Source organism: Ursus maritimus, unplaced genomic scaffold, assembly GCF_017311325.1.
Source record: "Ursus maritimus isolate PB19 unplaced genomic scaffold, ASM1731132v1 scaffold_17, whole genome shotgun sequence".
Taxonomy (NCBI): domain Eukaryota; kingdom Metazoa; phylum Chordata; class Mammalia; order Carnivora; family Ursidae; genus Ursus; species Ursus maritimus.
Genome location: NW_024424119.1, coordinates 41,188,354 through 41,212,240, shown reverse-complemented (window position 1 = coordinate 41,212,240; position 23,887 = coordinate 41,188,354). Strand labels below are relative to the sequence as shown.

Below are 23,887 nucleotides of genomic sequence, written 5' to 3'. Positions count from 1 at the left end.
TCCTGGCAGATACCACCTTGGCTACATGAAATACGTGTTTTTAAAAAATCTTTACCTTTTCTTTCTTTGCTAGTAAATGTAGTTGTAGAAAAGTCAAGTCATACCCCGAGTCGGTTGCGGTGACAGCCTGTCCTCCCTTCGTCCGGCCCCGGAACATGACGACAGTCAGCAGCGCGCATGTCTTTCCCGACCTTTTTCTGTCTGGCCTGTGGTACCCACAGTGTCTCAGCGACTCTTCTTGTTCGTTCTGTTCCTTTGATGACCCAACTATCAGCTTTTTAGAAGATTGCTTCCCTTTTTAGTTCAAAACCTGACATCTCTGATTGATCAGATTTTGAGGAAGTTGCTGCCATTTCAGAGCACTGAGATGGGCCTCCCGAAAATCCAAGCACAAACATGGAGCAAAGTGTATTTTAGCGCTCTTGTTATGATTGCTTTTTAGGACTGTGATTGAATGCCTGTGTTCTCTCTTCTTCTGCCGGAGAGAGGGGAAACACGCCAAGGAGAAAGGGCAGAGTGTCTCCTGAGTGCACCTGTTTTCTCGTCTTCCTTGAGTGGGGTCTGTAGAGAGCCCTGTTGGCTGGATCCCGCGCCCCCAGCCCCGCACCCCAGGGCGCCGTGGGTCTCTCGTGTTGTTGGAGCACTGCCGGCAATGGAGTGGGTGCCAGGTGCTGGCGGGATGCGTGTGACACAGCCCCTGGATCTGGGTCCCCTGTGTGCTCTGCGTGGAGATTGTGTTGAACGGGCAGAGTGGGCGTGAGCGACAGCTGACAGCAGAGACTCCCGGTGCCCATGGGAGAGAAATGGTGACAGCCAGCATCCACAGAATGAATATTCTAGGCCCGGCACCCCACACAGTGAATTTTATATTCCAACGAATCCCAAAACAGCCCCTGCAGTAAGTCCATGCTGGAATCATCCTTTACAGAAAGATGAGTAAACGGAGGCTCCAAGAGGTCGTCACTTGCTCAAGGTCACACAGCAAGGAAGTGGTAGAACTGGGCTGGGGATTGGCTCCAGAACTCGCCCGTGAGCTTCTCCACCCTTGAACCCTGGATCTGTGTGATGGCGGCCGGGCACTCAGCCCTCCCAGCTCCTGCCCAGGTTCTCAGCCATCAGCACATTAGCGACACCTGCCCAGGGTTTCCACACGCTGTGCTTTTGGACTTGGAACCTGGGGGAGGCTTCTGGCTGTTCAGAATCCGTTTAAGTAAAAGCGGGCTGAAAATGGCAGGAGGTACGGCAACCTGAGGTTTAGTAATAATCATAATAGGGGACAATAATCATAGAAGGAAGGAAGTTAGGGCAGAGCAGTCTTCTGGCTCTTTCTACTTGACAGTAATAATCATAGTAATCACCAGCGCTTGGGGGAGTGCCCCCTTTGGGCCAACCAGGGTGCACAGTGAGTGCTGTGCCTACGCTGAGTCCGACCCTGTAGGAGGCACTAGTAGCACCCCCATTTTAGAGACAGGCAGCTGAGGCCCAGAGAGGTTAAGTAACATGGCCAAGGTCACACAGCTAGGAGGTGAAGGAGCTGGTATTGGAACTCAGGCAGGACTGGCGCTTAGTCATAGCAGTCCCATTTCCACCCTTCCCTCCCCTCCGGCCAACCCCGGAGGCTCTTACAGGACTTCAAGAGGTTGTCCCCTACAACGTGGTTCTCGGGCAAACTGGGGGAGGAGCACAGGACAGAGTGTTATTTCTACAGTCTGCATAATAACAACGGTCCGAGAGTAGTTGCCTAGTGACCACTCATGGTGGACCCAGTCCATTCTGGGTGCTTTCTGAGTCATGCTGTTCTGTCCCAATTGTCATCATCCCCGGTTTTTTGCACGAAGGAACCCGAGGCTTGGTGAGATTGAGCAGCCCGCCCCACAGCACGCTCTTAACTGGCAGAGAATGGGTGATTCAGACTCGGGGCCCACGGAGGCCACGTGGTCACCTCTGCACACTGTTGCCAACAGCGTGGCCGAGCGCAGAAGTCTGAAGGTCTGGGATTGATAGCGCAGGTCTGCTTGGATGTCGGGAAGGGCTTTGTCACCTTTCTCTGCCTCCAGATACTCTGTCACTGATCTGCAGTCGGCTCTTTCGGCTCCCAAGGACAGATGATCAATATCTTGCCTCCTAGTGCCGTGTCATGAGCACGGCGGTGCAAGTGTTTGTACTCGCATGGTTGCAACCCGGCTCCGCAAGAAAGAATACTTAGCTGAGCTGAGGATTGCTGAGCAGTGTCTGTCATGGGTCAGGAAGGGGGACCCGTGGCCCAGATGATTGGATGCACGCTGCCCCCAAGTGAGGGCATGGGTCTACCTCCATTTTTAAGATTATTTAAAAAAGAACTTATGGCTACAGCCGTACTTCAGCATGAAAGTGTGATTTGGGGGGAAATTAATCATAGCAATAGCAAACACTCTCATATCCACGGTGCACCAAGCTCTGACATCATTACCAAACCGTGTCACGTGGTGGCTCGATGCAACCACGCTGGAGTCAGAGTTACTGGCTGTGTCGCTCTCTCTCCCTGGACTCTGCTCCCTCATCTGCAAAGCTGGGATAATAATACCTCTTGGGCCGTTGGGAGGACAGAGCCAGAGAATCTTTATAAAGCACGTAACACAAATAAAAGTATTCAATAAACACAGGCTTTAACAATTATTTCTCGTTTTCAGTCTAACCGTGCATTAGTTCTGTTTGTGGATGAGAAAAATGAGGCTGTAAAAGTCAGAGTGATTTGCGAGGAAGGGGCTGGTCAAGGTCACGGGCCCCGCCCTCTCCTCTGACCCCCGGTGACGCGATGTCCACCGTGGGCTGCCTCCCAAGCGAAGGACCGGTCTTGCGTGGCCTCTTCGGGATGGAATAACCCCAAGGCTGTTCCTTCCGGTTCCTCAGTGTCATGCCAGCCTTGGCGCCCCCAGGACCCGCTTGGGAGGAACAGTGGCAGAGCAGCCCCTCATTGCTGTGGGGACTTGAAAGTCCCCTGACTCTTTCAGCAAGAAGCAGGATAACAACTTTCATGTGATTGCTGAGCTCCAACTTAAAGGACTGGCTTTAATTCCCTTCCAGAGCCTTTCCTCAGGGCTGCCTCTCCCTCAGGGGCACAGCGGCCGCCTCACGATCCTGGGCAGGGGTCCACCAGCTGTGTGCAGCTCAAAGTGGGTATCTTGCTTCCCTTCCCAGCACTGTGGGAGAGAAAGTGTGCTTCCTGTAGGTTCCAGGCTTTCTTGCTCGTGAGCATGCGTGCCGTCTCCCTATCAAGCAATCAAATAAAATAAAATAAATAAAATAAAATAAATAAAATAAAATAAAATAAATACCACCAGCACCTGTGCCCTTAGTCCTGTATTGTCAGGATGCAGCGAGCTAATGCGTGTGAAGCCCAGTGCCTAGCACATGATAATCTCCCCCAAAACGGTAGCTCTAATTGTGTGGGTGATTTTCACTCACCCTGCAAGTGTGGTTGCTGATGGGGGAGACTGGGCTGTGCTGGCCTCTGAAACTCTCCAGCAGCTGATGAAGCTGGGCTGAGGCCCATCTTCCCCAAGGAGCCGGGAGGTGATGCTTTCCCGAGAACCCAGCCCATCCCAGGTAGCTGTTCCAGCCTCTCCTGCTGACAGCGCCACGTTCTCCACCCTCCCTCAAGATGCGCTCTTAGCTGGGTTCGTGACCTGGCCTCCGAAGGGGTGCTTAATAAATTGCAAACATTGAAGTTGCCTGGGATTTGAAGGGGCCCCCGCTAGGGCAGTAATTGCTCCCAGGCAGGCTACTGTCGAAAAGAGAAACACTTAGTTTCTTCAGGGAGGCCTATTAGGGCAGGAGCCCCGCTGCGGCTTGCCCTGGTCGCAGGATAAGGTGAGCGTGTTCATTCAAGTGCCCAGCCCGCCCCGCCCCCCCGAGCTGCCCTGTCCCCCGGAGGGAGAGATGGCCAGCAGGGCCTGGCTGCAGGTCTCCTAATCCCACATTTCCAGCTGGTTGAGGGAAGGGCCTGGAGTTGCTGAGTGGCAGCTGACTGACAAGGGAGGGTCATTAGTGGCCCCTCTGGCCTCCCACATGCCGTGCCAAGTGCAGTGCCTGCACCTCGAGAATGTGCGTGGTTTGCTGGCTCTGAGGTCAGCATGCTCCCCCATTTCATAGGGGAAGTAAGTATCAGTGGGCATCTCCCAGCCCCTGCATGGCATAGGGCCCAGGGGGAAGGCTTGGAGAGAGGTCAGTAACCATACTGGGCGGTTCTTCGGGCACTTGACCGTGCACACGAATCATCAGGGTCTTTGTCCAGTGCAGAATATGATTCAGCATGGGTTGCGGTTATTACCCCTGCATAACCACGCAGAACCAGGACATGTGCGTAAGCCACGGTGCTGCTCACCCCCACTGAGGGCCAGGAAGTGGACAGGGCACAGCAGGGCACATGGCAGCCCCATGACGTCTCAGGCCACAGCCAGAACGCTCAAAGTCTGGGCGTGGGAGCCATTAGAAGGCTCTTTTCCTTTCGTGTCTGGAGGTTGGTGTGGGCTGCTGGCTGGGGTCCCCATTCTTCTCTGCGAGGGCCTCCCTATGCCATCTTCCCACAGAGCTAATTCGGGCTTCCTCCAAGCATGGTGGCTTACGCGGGGTGTCTAGGGGCCCAGGTCCTGGGAGAGAAGCAGGTCAAACTGTATTCTTTCTATGCCCCAACCTCAAAAGGCATCAAGCAGCGCTCAGCTGGGCTCTGTTGTTCAGGGCGGGCACAAGCCCATGCAAGTTCACAGGGGAGGCAGTCACTCTCACTTCCTGATTAGTTTCCTAGGGCTGCTCACATGATCACAAACTTCGAGCCTTAAAACCACATAAAGCTTTTCTCTCGCACTCCTAGAGGCCAGAAGTTGCAAACCGAGGTGTGTCAGCAGAGTCGCACTGCCTCCCAGCGCTCTGGGGAGAACCCTCCCTTGCCTTTTGCAGCTTCTGGGGGGTCCTGGCCTCCTAGGTGTGTGACTGCACCCCTCCAGGGTCTGCGTCCTTCTTCACATGTCACATGGTCTTCCCGCAGGTGTCCCTGTGTCTCTGTGTCCTAGCTGTCCCTCTGCTTCCCCTTCTAAGGGTCCCAGTCCTCAGATTTGTGGCCCACCCCAAATCCAAGAATATCTCATCTTGAGATCCTTAATCACATCTGCAGAGACCCTGTTTCCAAATAAGGTGACATGTTCACGCGTACTAAGGGTTAAGGCCTGGGCATATCTTTTGGGGGCACCATCCACGCCAGCCTCCTGATGGGGAGGGGCAAGGTTCTGAGAGAGGGCAACGGATGTAGAAATTGCTGTGGCCATGGGGGGGGGCGAGTGCAGTATGCCCCAGCAGATTTGGGGTGGAGCCTGGGAAGCTGCATTCCTCACAAGCTCCTATCCTAGGTTGTGGGGATCCATGGCCAACACACGGAGCGCAGAGATGCACAGTGCCGCTCGCCAATTGCCGACAGGCTAGTGAGGAAGAAGGAAATGTTAAATACAGCAAACTAACTACCATGCTGTGAACACCGACACTACCCCACACTAGAGCACGTCCCGTGCACCGCTCTGGTGGCTTGCGTGTCTGAGCTCCTTTCACCCTCGCAGCAACCTTATGATAAGGATTCTTACCCTTGCTCACAGATGTGATGCTCAGAGAGGTTAAACGACTTGCCCAAGGTCACACAGCCAGGAAGTGGTGAAGTCAGGACTTGAACCCAGGCAGGCTGACTCAGATTCCTCGTAGTTACCACCACGCTACCCTCCCTGCACTTGGGAGCTGGGAGGGGGTCATCAGTCCAGGGGGGGAGGACAAGCTGTGGCCGCTGAGAGAACCCTCCCACTCCACCTCGGTCCTGCTGGGCGTTCACTAGGTCAACATTGACTTGCTAAGTGCGTGTGCGAGTACCTGACATGCGAGCAGAAACCCAAAGACTCCCGTGCAGAGTGTGCGGTCTGGCTAGGGTGTTGACTGCGGGAGATGAGGCCGGGCAGACAAGTGTAGGAAGGGGTCTTCGGGGAGGGACCAGCAGGAGCAAAGCACAGAGATCTGGGCTGGTGTGCTGGGGGAAGGAGGAGCTGACAGAAAGGAGAGGTGGGGCGGGGCTGGGGCGCGGGGTAAGGCTCCAGCAGCTTTTCGCAGACCTCAGCAGTTGGCTAGACAAACCGAGAGGTGCACTTGGATTGAACGTATTACATCCAAAATCAAGGAGCTGTTTGCTGTAAAGCAGACGAGAAGAAGGCCCGAGCTTTCAGAGGGTTGGGTGTCCCCAGACCCACACGGGGCTATGTGCTGGTGCTATTACCCCAAATCCTTTGGGGAACATTGTTGGTTTTTTGTTTTTTTTTTTTTTTTTGTTTTTTTTTTTTTAGTTTTCTTCTCTCTTCTTCCCCTCAGGGTCCTGGGATCGGATTAATAGATTCAACACATGACACGCACACACCCAGATGTGGAAACCAGGACCGGATGTCCTACCCCCTTAGGACGGCCTTTACTAGCATCTTTTATTTCTTTAAACAGAATTCACATACCATAAAATCCACCCTCTTAAAGTGTACAAAGCTGTGGGTTTCAGTATGTTCACGCGGTTGTACAACGAACACCACTGTCCAGTTCCAGAACATTTCCATCATCCCCCTCAAAAAAAGTCCTGGGGCACCTGGGCACAGCTCAGTCAGTGAAGCATCTGCCTTTAGCTCAGGTCATGATCTCAGGGTCCTGGGATCAAGCCCAAGTCCGGCTCTCTGCTCAGCGGGGAGTCTGCTTCTCCCTTTCACTCTGTGCTTGTTCTCTCTCTCTCTCTCTCTCTCTCTCAAGTAAATAAAATCTTAAAAAAAAAAAAATCCTATACCCATTAAGCAGTCATTCCCCATTTCTGATTCTGTAGATTTGCCTATTTGGGACATTTCACATCAATGAATCATAACGATGTGGCCCTTGTATCTGGCTCACTTAGCATAATGTTGTAGCACATCTCAGTAAATGCCTTTTTTATGGCTGAATAATATTCTGATGTGCGGCGGAAGCACATTTGTCTGTCCACGCACTGGTCAGTGGACACTCGGATTGCCTCCATTGGTTTGCATCTCGATGCAGTTTCCTTCATCCCTTTCCCTGTACGCTTCTCACAGTCGATATTAACACGGCACGTACGACTGTGCATCCTGTATTTTTCACTTGCATTTCCCCCACGCAATTAGGCACTTCCCAGAAGCGCAATTTGTAATAGCTGCATGATAATATTCCATCCTGTGGCTGAATTATAATTTACCTAACCATTCCCTTGAAGTCAGCTGTGTAGTTGTTTCCAATTGAAATAAGGTTTTAAAAGGAGCAACAAATGTGAGAAACCTCAGAGGATTGTTCCAGAAAAGCTTAAACCGCCTCCAAGCCTATCTGTGCCAGCAGGCTGCTGAGCTCAGTGGGGGAACGGGAATGATTTATCCCGAATTGCTAAGAGACATGGATTGGACTGGGTGATACAATGAAGATTCTTCTCCAGGGTTGCAGAGCAGGCTTGCCAAGGGCCCAGCGCATTCTTCCCCAGGCGCCCAAATGTCAAGGGAGATGTTATGTCATGCCCGTCACCCCCCACCCGGCCCCCGCCCCATAATTTTTACTTTTCTTTTTAGGATTGTTTTTCTTTCTTCCCTCAACAATATGGTCTTCCCATACTATCTCGAAAGCACAGAAAGTGAATAAAGAGCTTGAAATGAAAATTGCTTTCCTTATCTAACCTGAGAATGATTCCAGAATATCAAGGACTTGTTTTTAATTTCTGAATACGTCTAGTGAAATAACGAGATCAGGTTTTATCCTTTGGAAACTTAATTTCTCTAATTAGCAGAAAACCGTCGAGTTTGGCTGTTCCTGGTACATTTCCTTTGAGCATCTCCCAAATAAAAGGGAAAACACTTTTTAATTGAGATGTGACTGACATGTAACATTGCATACGTTTAAGGCGTACAACATTTCAGGAAAAAAAAAATCACCTGGACTTCACGACTCAGAGGCGCCTCATGTGAACATTTTGGCATATTCCTTCCCTGCCCCTTTATAATAGAGTTGAAGACCCCAAGAGATGGCAGCGTTAAGATAATTTCTAAAGCCTGGATTCAAAAGTAAAGCACGTCCGCTGGGGAAGATGGAGAAAATCCCACACTTCAAGGAAAAACCACTGCAACAATTTGGGTATCCGCCCTTCTGGAGCGTTCCCGCTCTCACGGATAAAAGTAGTTCTGCAAAACTGGGATCGGATTATTCGCTTTCCCCACCCTCCGTGACGGTGGAGCATTAAGATTCTCTGTGTCAGGAAAACCTTTGCAGAACAGTAGGTACGGAGTGGCGTTTATGGGATCTTGTTTTTGTGTTTTTTAGAAGGGAAACATACTGGTCAATCCCTAGTTACATGGATGGAGAGAAGGCGTGGGGGAATGCGCAAGACACCGTCATTGATGATTTTTTTTTTTTAAGATTTTATTTATTTGTTTGACAGAGAGAGAGAGACAGCCAGCGAGAGAGGGAACACAAGCAGGGGGAGCGGGAGAGGAAGAAGCAGGCTCCCAGCGGAGGAGCCCTATGTGGGGCTCGATCCCAGAACGCTGGGATCACGCCCTCAGCCGAAGGCAGACGCTTAACGACTGCGCCACGCAGGCGCCCCTGATGATTGATTACTTTCTAGTCTCAGTCTGAGAGCCTGAGATGGGGTTTTAAGGGTAGGGGCTTTAGGGAGCACAATTTGTACAGTTTTTATATACCCCCCCTTTTTTTTTTACTGTTTGACTCTTTCCACTCTGTGGTTTTATAATTTTTAAGAGGTTTCACTGGAAAAAATTAAAAATATTCTACAACATTGTTCTCTATGGTTTTACGCTCTCACTGTATAGATCTACCATATGGTATTTGATGGATTCCTAGACATTTAGGAGGGCGTCCAAATTATTTTTCTTTTTTTGGTAATTTTTATGTTTTGCATAGCCACGATGACTTTCTTGGGGTTAATTCCTAGATGTAAAGCTGCAAAGGTTTTGCACCATTTTGTCAAATATTTCTTAGCGAGTTTGAACCAAGGTGCCTCCAGTTGGCAAAGTGCCAGATGCCCTGTTAACCCTCCTTCACGCAGCCAGGGCGGGAGAAACCTTTCAGTGTTCAGTTCTCTTTGGCTGAGTGCCTGCCGTGTATCGAGCACCAGCCATGTCGTAGGCAGAATAAAGGGCCCCAAGGATGTCTACATCCCAATCCCCAGAGTTTGTGACTATGTTGGGTTACATGACAAAGGGGAATTACGATGGCTCATCTGCTGACCTTCAGATAGAAGGGGAGGGATCCTGGATTATTCAGGTGGGCCCAATGGAGTCACAAGAGTCCTTTAAAGTTGGGAGGAAATCAGAAGAGAGAACAGAGAGATGGCCATGGGAGAAGGACTTGGCTGGAAGAGGCTGGCTCTGGAGGCGGAGGAATGGGGCCGCCAGCCAAGGAGTGGGGGTGGCCTCTAGAAGCTGGAAAAAGCAAGGAAATGGACTATGCCCTCAAGTGTCCAGGAAGAAAGGAAGCCCTGCTGACGTCTTGATCTTAGCCCAGTGAGATCCATGTCGGACTTCTCGAGAACTGTAGGATAATAAATGTGTTCTTTTAAGCCCCTAAGTTGGGGGTAATTTTTTCACCTGTAATTTGTACAGGAAACGAATACAGTGCATACCGCGTCCCCGACACCCAGCATCATGCTGGCCCTTAGGAGATGCTTGGCTCTCGTCCAGATGGTTCGGTGTTTACTCATTTGCCCAATCTTAGAAGACACAAAAGTGGTCTTCGCATTGCCCCGTGAGTGCCCCTGTGCAAAGCAAACCTAGGTAGAGTTTCTGCTATTTCTGCAGTTCCTTTTACCTCTAAACCGAGTCTAGGCAAAGGACTGTGTTACTTGGGTCATTTCTTTTTCCTCCTCCGCGGGGTTCTCTTATCCATTCGACACGGGTTCATTTTTTCTGCAGGCATTCAATAGGGTTTCTCCCACCTTTGTTGCTTTAATTTTACTTTTTGAGTAACTGAAACATCAAAGCTGTACCCCAAGAGGTATGCTCAGAGTACCCCTTCTCCCCCCCTTCCCTCCTACTCGTTCCCACCCGCTCCTGGGAGGTCACCAACTCAACCAGGCTGTTCCGTCGCTGTGTCTTTGTGCAAAAATAGGCAGATACCTACATAACGTCCTTCTTTCTTATCCGAAAGGTGGGATGCTACAGAGGTTCTTTTGCACCTAGGTTTTCCCAAAATTGCTTATCCTGGCAATCCCTGCCTGTCAGTGCCTGGGAATCTCTGTCATTCTTTTCTACAGCTGCATCGCTCCCCCGCCCTCCCCCACCCCTGTGCGACTGCACCTGTTGCCTCATTCAGCCGCTCTCCTCTGTACCCGCCCTTAGGCTGTTTTCAGTATTTTACAATGACAAACAACGCTGCAAGAATAACTATGCGCATAGGTCTTTTCTTACTTTTGGAAGTGTTTCTTCAGGGTACAGTTCTAGAAGTGGGATTTCTGGGTCAGACAGTAAATACATATATATGTTTGTTGGCTGGCGTTCAGTTGCAGTCGTGCTGCTCCACCGGCATTCCCACAGCTCACCGGACAGGTGCTGTCAGGTTTTTAACTGTTTCCAGTCCCATAGGCGAGAGATGGTTTTTTTTTTTTTAAGATTTTGATTTTATTTATTTATTTGACCGAGCAAGAGAACGCATGCGCGAACCCAATCAGGGGGAGTGGCAGGCAGAGGGAGAGGGAGAAGCAGACTCCCATCAGAGCGAGGAGCCCCATGCGGGACTTGATCCCAGGACCCCGGGATCATGACCTGAGCTGAAGGCAGACGCCTAACCGACTGAACCACCCAGGCGCCCCCAAGAGATGGTATCTTGTCGTAGCTTTGTCCTGCAGTTTTCTTTGTAAGTGACGTTGAACATCTTTTTCTCATAGGACTAAGGACCATTTTTATTATCTGTAACTTGTTCAGTTCTTCCATTATCTTTTTGCGATCGGAATTTTGGATTTTTTTTCCTCTAAAATTTAAGAATTCTTAATATATTAGGGCTAATGAGCCCTTTATCTGTGATCTGTATTACAGATTTTTTTTTCTCCCTGGTTGTTGTTTTCTTTTGACTTTACTTCTGAAGTTTTTTTTTTCCGTGTGAAAGTTGTTATTTTAATCATCATTTGGTTTAATTATCAGTCCTTTTGTGAAATCTGAGTTCTCTTTAGAAAACTTTTCCTTAATCCCAAGATATAGAAGAGTGTACCCATTTTTTTCCTCTAATACTCTTAAGTACATTTTCCCTCTAGAGCTCTGATCTGTTTGGCACTGATTCTTGTGTAGGGTCTGAGATATAGATCCGGTTTGATCTCTTTTCCAATGGCAACGTACTTATCCCTGTACTACGTATTAAAAAACCCGGCTTTGCCGTGGAGATTTGCAATGTCACTTTTACCATATACTCCATCCCTGTGTGTCCATGGAACTATTTCTGGTCTGTTCTGCTGTCTGTTTCTCTAGTCATGAGTCTGTGCCCTACCATCCGAATTATAGAGGCTTAGAGCAGACTTTCGTATCTGGTACGTCTTCTTGTAGCCGTTCTGTATCAGGGTTTTCATAGCCATTTTTGTATTTTGATTTTTTAAACGATTTTATTTATTTATTTGACACAGAGAGAGAGAGAGAGAGCACAAGCAGGGGTTGCTGCAGAGGGAGAGGGAGAAGCAGGCTCCCCACTGAGCAGGGAGCCCAACACGGGGCTCAATCCCAGGACACCGGGATCGTGACCTGAGCCAAAGGCAGATGCTTAAGCAACTGAGCCACCCAGGTGCCCCTTGATTTTTTTACTGTAAAAAAAAACAATTAATAGATTCATCTTTAGAGCAATTTCAGATTAACAGACTGAGCAGAAAGTATGGAGTTCCTGTATGCCTCTTTCCACCCACACCCCCCCCAGCCCTTCCCACAACCGGTCCCCCTATTATTAATGTCTTAGGTGTGGCACATTTATTACAATGCTGAGCCAATATTGGTCGTACTTTTGGTGTTGTACACATTTCATGGGTTTTAACAAATGCGTGATGCCAGGCATTCACCATCAGAGTCTCAGACAGAGGAGTTCCCCTGCCCGGAAAATCCCCCGTGCTTCCCTTAGCATCCCTCCCTCCTTCTCTGGACCCCTGGCAACTCGGATCTTTATCTGTCTCCATGGTTTGCCTCTCCCTGAATGTCCTAGGGTTGGAATGTACAGTGCGTAGCCTTTTCACAGTTATACACACAGAAAGTTCCTGTAGGTTTATTTTTTCACAAGGACTTTGATATCCGCTTATCCAACAAAAAAGTTGGTGTCTTCACTGGGATAATGTTCAGTTTCAGCTGAGCGAGAACTGACATCCTAAGGATGCTGAATCCTTTCCAGGAACAGGGGAGTTTTTTTCTCCCTGTCAAGTTCGTTTTGAGTGTTTCAAGTTCTCGTCACCTAGGTGTTGCATGCTTCTTGTTACATTTCTTTTTAAGTATCTCCTCTCTTCTGCTGCTCCTATACACGGGGCCTCCCCTGCGGGCACATCTTCTGGCCGGTCACTGCTCGAGTGTGTGTGTGAAGGCTGGGGGCTTGAACTTGACAACTCTTGATTCTTGCCGGTCTGCGGAGTGGCCCCAAGCAGGGGATAAGGCTGGGTCCTGGGAGGCCTTGGGCCTGTGACATCTCAAGTCCTCACCCCGTGTTCTGTCTTCCAAAATGAGGGACTGAGTAAGTGTGCGCCGTCTCCCAGAGCGTAATTCCAGCCAAAACCGAGTGGTGATTCGTATTTTTACCTCTTTGCCTTCCATTTGATTGAAAAAAATGGGACGTTCTTTCCCTGCCACGGTGTACAGGCTCGGGCTGCAAGCACCCAGCTCTCTACGTGCCCAGGTCTTGTCAAACTCAACCTTTACAGAAATGGGACGTGTCTCCTGCCTGTGTGCAGAAATCGGAAGGGGCCAGGGGACTAGCCTGCTTGTGTGTATATGTGCTCGGCGTTCACTGAACTGTTTACTCACTTGTTCACTGAGGCTGTCAGGCATTTGTTGGCCTCTCATATGCCATGCAAGGCGGATGCAGCTCACTGGCCCTGAACTCAGTGCTTCCAGCCCAGCATGATGTCAAGCCATGGTAAGAGCTGTGGGGTGTGCTGCCACAGTGCTCTGGGTGGGGACCAGATACACCTGCCTTGGAGGGGGTTATCAAAGAAGCCTTCTTGGAGGAAGCGTCAATTGAGCTGAGATCTGAAGGTCAAATAGGAGTCATCCGGGTAAGGAATGGAGGGAAAAATCTTTTGGGCAGAGAAACAGCATATGCAAAGGCCCTGAGGTGGCCAAAGGCTCCATCTGTTCCTAGAACTGAGAGAGAACAAGTGTGGATGGATCAGAAAATGCTGGGGGAGAAAAGTGTGAGATGGATTACCAAGGTAAGACCCCTCCCAGGCTAGATTAAGGAGCTTAGAGATCAGTGAGGAGTTTTAAGGAAGGTATGACAAGGTCAGATTTGCAGTTTAAACTGATCCCGTTGTGGGTGCCTGGGTGGTTCAGTCGGTTAAGCGGCTGCCTTTGGCTCAGGTCATGATCCCAGCGTCCTGGGATGGAGTCCTGCATTGGGCCTCCCTGCTCAGCGGGGAGCCTGCTTCTCCCTCTCCTTCTGCCCCTCCCCCTCTGCTCATGCTCTCTCTCTCTCTCTCTCTCTCTCTCTCTCTCTCTCTCACTTTCTCTTTCAAATAAATAAAATCTTTAAAAAAAGTTAAAATTGGTCCCTTTGCTACATAGGGAGGTATATTAGTTAGGGTTGTCCAGAGAAACAGAACAAGAGAGGTAGGTAGGTAGTAATGAAATTTATTATAGAGGAGTTGACCCATGTGATTCTGGGGACAGAGAAGTCCTACCCTCTGCCATCGGCAAGCTGGAAACCCAGGAAAGCTGGTGGTGTAATTCAGTCCAAGTCCAAAGGCCTGAACCAGGGGAGCCGATTATGTAAGTACAAGAGTGAAGGCTCAAAAATAGGGGGCCGGTGATGTAAATCTTGGCCTGAGTCCTAAGGCCTGAGAACCAGCAGCACTGCCTTCCAGCGGTAGGAGAAGATAAGGTCTCTCCACTTGAGCAGAGAGAGTGGATTCAGCCTTCCTCTGCCGTCTGGTTCTCCTCAGGCCCTGAACCTTCCTTACTCAGTCGACCAATTCAGATGCTAATCTCTTCCTGAACACCCTCACAGACACTGCCAGAAAGAATGATTTCTCAGCTCTGTGGGCATCCGTTAGCCCGGTCAAGCTGACACCTAAAGTTACCCATCAGAGAAGTGTGTTGGAGATAATGCTGAGGGTGGGAGCAGGGAGGCGGGTTAGCGGCCATGACAGCGGTCCAGGCGAGGGTCCTCGGTGGCCAGGACCCAGGCGCATGAGTGGAGACGGAGGGCAGTGAATGGATTAGAGACTGTTCCGGAAGGGAGGGTGATGGGCCTGGTAGGCTTGGAGGTTTGGGGATTGAGCACTGGGGTGGGAGCCCTGGAGAAGGTCAACAACAGCGTGGAGAGCTGTCCCATTCAATATGGCAACCACCACACTCATGCACCTATGGAAATGTATTTTTAATTTTATGTAAATTCTAAATTCAGTTAATTTAAATTTAAATAACACTGGCTACTGTGTCAGACAGTACAGATAGAGAATATTTGCATTATTGTAGGAAATTCTTTCGGACTCAGCTGTTTGCAAGTGTCTTTAAGTATCTGAGTGGAAATGTTGAGTGGACAAATGTAAGTGTGGGGCTCAGAATAGCAGCTGGGCTAGGTTCAGATCCTGCGGTGCAACGTGCTTGCTGGGTGTGCTTGGACAAGTGACTTCACCTCCCCGAGTCTCGCTACCCTCATCTAGAAAATAGCGTATTCCATCCCGTGCCTCGTGGGGTGCTGCGTAAGCCTAGAGCTCAATTGTGGGAGGTGGCTGGCCCTGAGAGGCACTCAGTGGGGGTGGGTCTGACCTTTGTTATTGCTCTGATGTGTTTACTTGGACAAAAAGAACCCCAGAGAGGCTTCTCTGCCCTCACTCTGACTTTGATGCAGAGTAGGACCGTGGGCAAGTCCTTTCTCGTATCTGGCCTCAGTTGTCCGGTTGGTGATGTGGGTGTTAGAGCAGCCCCTCCTGGCAGGCTGGCCCACGTCCCCAAGAGAATAAGCAAGTACGGACAGCGGCTGAGCTAGTGTCACAAGAAGGAACCAGAAGGAGGTGGGGGACCTACCAGAAGTCAGCATGCATCAGCTTTGCCAGTTCCGTCCGTGGTATTTCTGGTGGGATCTTGCCTTGTAAGCCAGAGGCTAGTGTGAAGAGCTCACCCCGGCCCAGCCCGTGCCCCCATTTGGCTTCAGGAGACTTCTTACCATTTATCTTGATCCTTTTTTTTTTTTTTTTTTAATATGGACGAGGTTTACTGACTTCTGAACTGTTGGGAAAAACTAATGTCTCATTAAAACTGCATTGCTCACTTGTACCAACCCCCCCCCCCAAAAGCCTATTAAAGTTTCATACCTGACATGGAAGACTATTAAAGATTCATAATTGCAATAAAATCCTTTAGTAGAATTTGAATTTTCATCGTGGTAATGCTACAGTCAGCGGGATCCTCATTTGGGGAAGCTGCAAAAGCCATTTCAGTAAAGACTGGGGAAGGCGGCGAAGAAGGCCCTGAAGGTGCTCCCATCGGGGTCCTTGCCCAGCGGCTGGCACTGGGGCCCGTGTCCTGAGGGGCTGGACTCCCGTCTCCCAGCTCAGCGTGCGGATCGAGTTGTTGGCAGGTTTCTCTCCTGGCTACCTCTGGGAAGGGAGCTCCGAGCTACCGCCATCCTGCCACAGGTTCTTTAGGCTCATTTGTTTTCAGTTCCCTTCACCAGGCAGGAATAGAGCACCTACTGTGTGCACGACCCGAAGCCTGAAGACAGAAGGATAGGCTGGTTTTCCTTAAAGGAGTTGTGCCTGGCTCGAGCAGGGGCTTTGCAGGCTGGGAGAACGATGGCTACAGCCCAGCTCCGGTCACTTCGCTTCCTGGCCTCAGTCTCCTCATCTGTAAAATGGGGTGTAGGTGTGGTCAAGATGTGGCTCAGAGGAGGGGTCACTTCAGCCATGTAGGCATGGCTTCTCAAAAATGCAGCTAGCATTTATTGAGCACTTACTGGATGCTGTAGATACCGTTTTACCTGCTTCATATGTGTCCATTCAGTAAATGTCCATCGAGCACCCTACTATGTGCCAGAAGCTGTTTCAGGCGCTGGGGCTGCAGTGAGAGTTTATTAAGTCATTCAGTCCTCAAACCCACAAGAGTAGGCACTGATGCTATCCCCATTTTCCAGGGAAGGCGACTCAGGCACAGAGAGGGTAGGGCAGTTACCCAAGGCCACACAGCTGGGATTAGACCCCATGGGCGACTCCTCTGTCTGTGTTCCTGACCTCACGCCGCATGCCCTGTCACTTAGTCTGTGTCACTCTGTAGCACTTGGTGGCCTTATTCCATTTTGAGGGAAGATATGCTTAGAATAGTACATTTGTTTTCCTCGAGAGTCTCGGGGAGTAAGAGGGGACCACCCCATCGAGGTGGGTCACTCCCAAGTCTGCCAACACTCCGTGCAGCTTGCCCCTCAGGGCTCCTGTGCCTGTCTCACACCCAGAGAGCGTGAACTCCCGCTTCCAGGGGGTTGGCCACGGTCGGGGGAAACCAGTGTCCTGTCCTTGTTGAGGTCTCTTTGTGCCCTCCTCAGTGTCCCTGATCTGAGCCTGTCACTTGATGGGCTGTGGATGACAGAGGAGTTTAAGGCATCTTTCCTCTGCCTTAAAATAAAGGGCGTTCCCGTGGTCCGCCCCCAGCTCCCCCATCACTGGTGATAAACAGGGTGCCCGTGGTGATAAATAAAATAAAGCCACCTTTATTCGTTTATCTTTCTGTGTCCTCCCCATCGGCATCCGGTTTGCAAGCTGAGCAATATTAGACACTCGATCACACTGCGTGTGTCTCTCCTTTCTCCAGGGGGTCGTGTCCTGCTGAGCTCGGGCTGGCGTGGGTGTCTTCTTGCTCAGAGCAAGAGCCTCAGAGCCTGGGCTTTGCCAGGGCTTCGCTCCGTGGCCTTAGACACGTCCCCGTGCGGTCTGGGCCTCAGTCTCCCCGTCCGTAGGAGACTTTGGAAGACCCTGGCGCCATAGCATCTTTGTCTTCCTACTTGGTGCCTGTTTACCCACATTGTCTAACTCAGGACTAGCTTCAGAGCAAGGAACAAACACATCGAACTCTTCGTCTTGGGGGGGAAGAGCCCAATCAAGGCCTTTAAACATGGCCACCTCCAGCTTCACATTGCCCAGACCCAGGGAAAGGGGCAGGTGGGAGGTGGGGAGGATGGGTGTCTCCGTTCTCTTCACTATTTACTGAATGTCTCCTGCGGGCCAGGACACGCCGGGATAAAGGAGGCAGCAGCGCGAAGAATGTGCAAACAGCCGGGCTCCAATGCTGGCTCTATTTTTCCCATCCTGTGTGACCTTGAGTAAGTCACCTGACATCTCGGAACCTGTCCCCTCCGTTTGGAAGGGAAGCGAATGAAAAGCCGTCAGAATGCTTTTATGTGCTAGTGGTCCCATTGGATCCTCGTGGCCTCCCAGGCCTTGCTGGTAACATCAAACCCATTTTACAGACAGGACACTGAGACTCGGAGTGTACCCAAGAGCAGTGCAGGGCCACACCACTCCTATTGCACGGCTGTCTGGCTTCGGAGCCAGGGGCTTCTTTCTGCTGCACCGTAGGGACGGGACTCCACACACTGCGGGCCACACAGGGCTCTGAGCAGCTGGGAAGATGCCAGGTTTGTTGGAAGGGGCTTGTGGACTCTCAGTGGTGGTGAGTGTGCAGCCCCCTGTGCTGACAGGGTCTTCGGACCTGGGAAGCTTTCCGGCGAGCAGAGGATGTGAAGAGAACGGACGTGAGGCGTGGGAGCATCTCAGACCCACTCGGTCTGTGGGAGGCTGTCTGGGGGCTTGAAGCCAACCCTGTCTAGAACTTGGGTTTTAAAACAGACGCTGGTTGGGGCGCCTGGGTGGCACAGCGGTTAAGCGTCTGCCTTCGGCTCAGGGCGTGATTCCAGCGTTGTGGGATCGAGCCCCACATCAGGCTCCTCTACTATGAGCCTGCTTCTTCCTCTCCCACTCCCCCTGCTTGTGTTCCCTCTCTCGCTGGCTGTCTCTATCTCTGTCGAATAAATAAATAAAATCTTTAAAAAAATAAAATAAAAAAAAATAAAACAGACGCTGGAAGAACAAGAAAGACAGAAGAAGATTGGAAGGAGATTGAGAAGATGGGCTCACGTCCCCCCATCCAGGACGGGTTTCCCAAACGCGACTCCCTTTTCACACCTGTTCCCCTGGTGGGCTGCCCACAGACCCCACGCCGCCTCCCACAAATCCAGTAGAGATGTATTTATTCAGCAGGTGTGAAGGGAAATGACGACTAGCTCAGCGACCTTGTGACTTCAGGGCCGTTAATGCTGAGCACGGGGCTGGAATAATTCACAGCGGGTCATTCACGGCACTGCGTAAATGACAGGTGCCAGGCTCAGGGCCAGGGAGAATAACGGGGGAGTTTGAACACCACTGTGCTAAATCAGGGCCCACCCCAAAAAACCATTGTCCCCCCATCCCCCCATTACTGACACCGTACCCAGGGTTGTCAGATTTAGCGAATCAAAATACAGGATGTCCTTTTATATTTAAGTTGCAGATAAGCAAGGGATTCTTAAGTAGCGTCCCTACTTGCTGGGCAGTATTTGAGATGTTCCCCGCCAAGCCTCTCCAGAGGGCCAGGTAGATGCTTGTGGAATTGAGTCGTCCCTCCCCTGGCTCCCCCACCCCCACCCCCGGAACCTGGAGGGAGAGGCTCGCGCCCAAAAGGATGCCCTGACGTATCCGGTCTCTCACATGCTAGTTCCTTTAATTAAACTGTTGGGATGGAAATAAAGTGTGTGGGGAAGATTAAAATTGATTCCCTTAGCTTAACAAAAGCCAAAGCTCTTGAGAATGATACTTAAGGAAGCGGAGCCCTCGAGCAGATGGGAAGTGCAGGCTGGGCCGGGGGGCTGCGGGGTGGCGGGGTGGGCTCATGCTGGCCAGAGGGCAGAGGTGGAACCACTGGCACACGGGAGGCCGTGTCGTGACGTGGGTGCAGGGGGGCCCGGCAGGAGGGGCCGTCCGCCCTCAGCAAGGTCCGTGTGCCCACGGAAGTCCTTTGTCACAGCCCTGCAGCTCCATACTGGGGAGGCCAGGATGGGGCTGCCGAGGCAGGGTGGGAAGTACAAAACCCATACCTTCATGCACAAGCACTTACGGAGCACTGGCTGTGTGCCAGGCCCAGCCGCTGAAGTTCTCAGGAGCCTGGGTTCTCAACAAGGGAGCTCAATGAGGCGGCAGGCGAGAATTGTAGGTATCGCTGTTAGCCCTGGGAAACAGATGCTGATGACCGGAGACATTTGGAGGAGGGCAATCCTGGGCTAGCACCATTTTTACACCTGAGGAAACTGAGGCACAAGAGCTTTTGGGAGGTTTGCTTGAGCTCATGTGGCACGAAAGTAGCAGAGTCAGGATTTGAACCAGGTCTGATGTCTTTGAAACCCTTAACCTCCTGTATTGTTGAGGGGGGTGGTCACTGAGGTTTTGAAGCAGGGAAGGATGTCACGCAAACAAAACGTTGAGGGAAAGTCGATCAGGTGCCAGGTCTGAGGCCGATTTAGAGGTTAATACACGGAGAAGGGGTGCTGGCTCAGGAACCGCTGTGTGAGGAGGAGACCCAGGTTGGGGGGCCACCAGGGATGGAGGGAGGTGAAGATTGGGTGAGAGCGGCTGATGGGTTACCAGGAGAATAAAGGCAGAGTTGATGATGGGGCGAGTTTTCAGATCTGGGTGCTGAGGGCAGGGCTAGGGAGCGATGGCAGGCTGATGGCTTTGAACATGCTGGGTTTGAAGCCATGCCATGTGTCCCCAGGCAGAGCTCCTGACGACAGCTCAGTAGGAGAAAGCATGAGGGCCTTGGGGCCATGCTGACCTGGGTCTCTCTCCTAGCTGTCCTCTTCACTGGCTCTGTGACCGCAAACTATTTACTTAATCTCTCTGAGCCTCCGTTTTCTCTCTGGCGGAGTGGAGAGCGAGGATACCACCTTTGCAGGATGTTGAGGATATCAAATAAGGGAAAAAAATACGTAAAGGGATGAACAAGGTGCTCAGCATGCAGTCGGCATCTGGTAAATAGTGGCATGAAATTTGGGGCCCCAGGCTAGTGTCATGTGTTGGTCCGCACTGGGCTGCAGCGGAGATGGTCCTGGTGCTAGGAACAGGTGTCTGACTTTTCATTCATGCGATGGATTTTTGTTGAATTCCCACTGTGTGCCGGGCCCTGGGGACGCAGTGTGGGAAAACCCAATTACAGCGCAAATTTGAGCCCACTCTCGAGTGCGGTGGCACGAGAGCAGGAGCGGGGCTGTCTTGCCCAGCACGGCAGCCCAGCACGGAGCAGGGCACCTGCTCGGTGTGCAGTAAACATTGCATGGGCTTGCGGAGGCAAACGTGCTGCGGGACTTCTCAGAGCACCTTCAAGCTGGTGCAGAGGGAAGATGCAAAGTCTGAGTTTCCTTTTGCTTTCTGTACCGGAAACTCCCCTACCTGCAGGCAAGGCCTTAAAGGAAAGACGAGAAACTGGGGACCAGGGTTCTGATTCTCCGTCTGGTCATCAGGTCTTCTTTTATCCTCTCTTTCTTCCAAATTCCCCCCGTGGCTCACCTTTTCCAAACTCCGCTTTGAAAAATGCTGGGAAAACCCCCTGGGGGTTGATCCTGAGCCATCAGCAGGATGGGAAGCTGGGGAGAAGGAAAAGCAGGCGGGGACGATTGGCATTTTGAAGCTGCCCTGCAAGGCCACGGCGGGGAGCAGCCCCGGGCAGCCCCTTCCCCTCCGCGGGCTCAGCGCCCCCTCCAGGAAGAGCAAGGAAGAGAAGCAGCGGACCCTACCGAGCAGAAGGGCACTGGGAGTCTGTCAGACGCCCCAACTCACTTTTGGGCATCGTCCCTTCCAGCTCTTGGAATTCTGTCACAGGTTTATTATTATGGGAAGGCTACTTTTTTTCCTTTTATTTTTTAATCCTTTCACTTAAAAAAAAGTGTTTTTACATTACAAAATAGAACTGCCTGTTTGTTGCAAGAATCCAAGCGATATGTTATTGCTTTAATGGGAGGCTAGTTTTCTCACTTATTGCTTCTTTCTTGAGTTAAAGAAAATGTTGTTTGTATTTTAAGGGACTGTCTGCATGCTTGGGGTAAAAATCTCAACCCCGTAGAAGCGTAAAAGGGAAATCATGGAAGCATGCCTTCGTGTCTCTCACCTCTCCCTTCCCCCCCGCCACCCCTAACCAGGCCTCTGAGGTGGCTGTTGTCATCTAGATAAGGGGACCTTGGTGAATCTTGGTGTAGACCCATCTCTCTAAACCACTGCTAGGTTGAGGGGAGGTGGCCCTTCCTAGTGACAAGAGCATGGCTGAGTCTCAGGATTGGAAGGTTGGCTCTGCCATTGACTTGCTGTGTGACCCTCAGGCATCCTCATAACCTCTCTGAGCCTCAGTAACCTCCTCGGCAAGCTGGCATCAGGGCTCTGAAGCCCCGGGCATGGGTCGGTGTCCTGCGCGCAGCCCAGGTGACTGTGTTGTTTGGCGGTCTCGGCAGGTTGGGGACCAGATTCTGGAGGTGAACGGACAGAGCTTTCTCAACATCCTGCACGATGAAGCGGTCAAGCTGCTCAAGTCTTCCCAGCACCTCATCCTGACGGTGAAGGACGTCGGGAGGCTGCCCCATGCCCGCACCACTGTGGACGAGACCAAGTGGATTGCCAGTTCCCGGATTGGGGACACCACCACGAACTCGGCAGGGTCTGGCTGCACTCCTCACTCTGGGCCCAGGACCATAGGACCATTTCTGAAAGCCAGTGATGCCCCCTCCCGTCCCTTCACCACACCCTGATCTGTAACAGTCCTGAGAGCCTGGGTTCCCCATACCAAGGTCCTTTGCATTTGCGGACATGACCTTGGGCACATCCTTTCTCCTCTCCTGGTCTGTTTCCCATGGAAAGCTGAACTGCATAATCCCCCTCTCTCATTCTTTATTTATCTCAGGCAAATCACTGACCTTAATTTTGGGCCATTAGTTGTTTTGTCTGAAAAGTGGGGATCATCGCCCCTGCCCCCATCCAACTCTGGGAGTGAGGACCCTGTGAGTTACCCGGAGAAAGGGTCCTGGGAGTCATAAGGTGACTATAGTTGCCGATGGCTGAATAGTTGCTGCGAGTGTCATGTGTCACCTTTGGATTTCCAACAGGAGTCTCAGCCTGGTTGGTTGGCCTCCCAGGCCAGATCCACCCAGAACATGTCTCCCTTTCTTCCCTCCTTCTCTCTTGCCTCCCTTCCTTTCCACCAGCACAGTATCATAAATGTTTCAGTTAGCTACCAACATTTAAAAAGGCATCAGGTTTCCCATGGAAAAAAACAAGCAGACCTGGATTTCTGGCTGCTTCTTTAAAATAAGGAATTCCGGGGGCTTGGGGGCATGTTTTTTCATGAGATTGGGCTGGAGCTGAGCTGCACCTGTGAGTTGCCTCCCTGGGTCTCCGGTTCACCCCTATCTTCCCCCTCCCTGGGTTTGGCCTGACCCTGAGGCCATGGGTTATTGTCTCCTCTCCTTGTGTTACCTTCCTGGTCCTGTAGGGTTGGAAACGAGTCAGGAGTCCACCTTGCATGGGTTGAGAAGCGCTGCCCACATGGTCGATTGGGAGGCCGGAAGCTGCTCAGCTGTCCAGGGGTCACGTTCCTTGAGTAGCCCCAGCGAGTGGAGGCCAGGGCTCTCTCCTCCTGCTCCAAATCCGCTTCCCCCTGGCTCGCGCCTGTCCAAACTGCTCAATCACACAGCTGAACACGTTTGTCTTTCTCCGTAGGTTTCTTGGGGATCTTCCCACAGAAGGGACAAACAAGGTAGGGCGCTCTCCATCCATGGCTATCTTTGGCTTCTTCACACATCCCCATGGCGGGGGGCGGGAGGTGGGAGGGGGAGCTCCAGGCCTGGCAGGGTGTGCAGAGCCTCTCACGTGCATGATCTCATGCCTGTCCGTCCATCCTCCATTCCACCCACACACGTCTGTGAGCGCCACCAGGTTCTGAGCGCCACCAGGTTCTGGGCACCACCCCCAGCACCGGGGATGATGGCGCTGAACAGAACTGATCAGATCCCTGCCCTCCCGGAGATTATGCCTAGTGACGGAGACGCACGGAAAAACAAACGTGCCCGCATATCTAATCACTGAAGACGTTTGGCGCCATCGGGCCCGGTGCTGGATAGCATGCGAGAGAGGAACAGATGGGACATCGGATTTAGGTGGGGTGAGAGGCAGAGGGGAGGGCGAAGTCTCCCTGAGTTGGTGACACGATGCTTGGGCTGCGTGCTGAATGGTAAACAGAAGTAGCCACGTCGGAGTCTGGTGTAGGGGCGGGAAGGGGTGGTCTAGTCGCAGGGCGCAGCACGTGCCAGAGCCCCGCGGTGGCAAGGAGAGCGCGAGGGGGTGTGGCGAGCGAGCAGGAGGTGGGAACAGAGTGACAACAGGTGGGGTCACCGGATCACGTGAGGCTTTGTGGGTCACCAAAGAGGTTTGGCTTCTAACCTAAAAGTGGGATAGTATGCAAGGGCTTAAGCAGGGGAGCAAGACAAGGAGATGCGTGTTTTTACAAGATGGTTTCAGCAGCTCTGCGTAAGTGATCGGGGAGGCAGCGGGGATGACAGGGGACACCCGACGGCGTCTTAGCCACAGCTCCGATGGTGC

The 23,887-nt window shown here is 51.6% G+C and overlaps 1 protein-coding gene across 2 annotated transcripts in view; it reads left to right on the top strand.

The window, feature by feature from the left end:
* The window catches only part of WHRN (whirlin), an 86,314-nt gene that overhangs the window by 43,521 nt on the left and 18,906 nt on the right, over positions 1-23,887 (top strand). For both annotated transcript variants that reach the window (XM_040631786.1, XM_040631785.1), the window contains exons 4-5: positions 21,748-21,950; positions 23,009-23,045. In XM_040631786.1, coding sequence (XP_040487720.1) covers positions 21,748-21,950; positions 23,009-23,045 — 240 coding nt within the window. The remainder of the gene's footprint in view (positions 1-21,747; positions 21,951-23,008; positions 23,046-23,887) is intronic.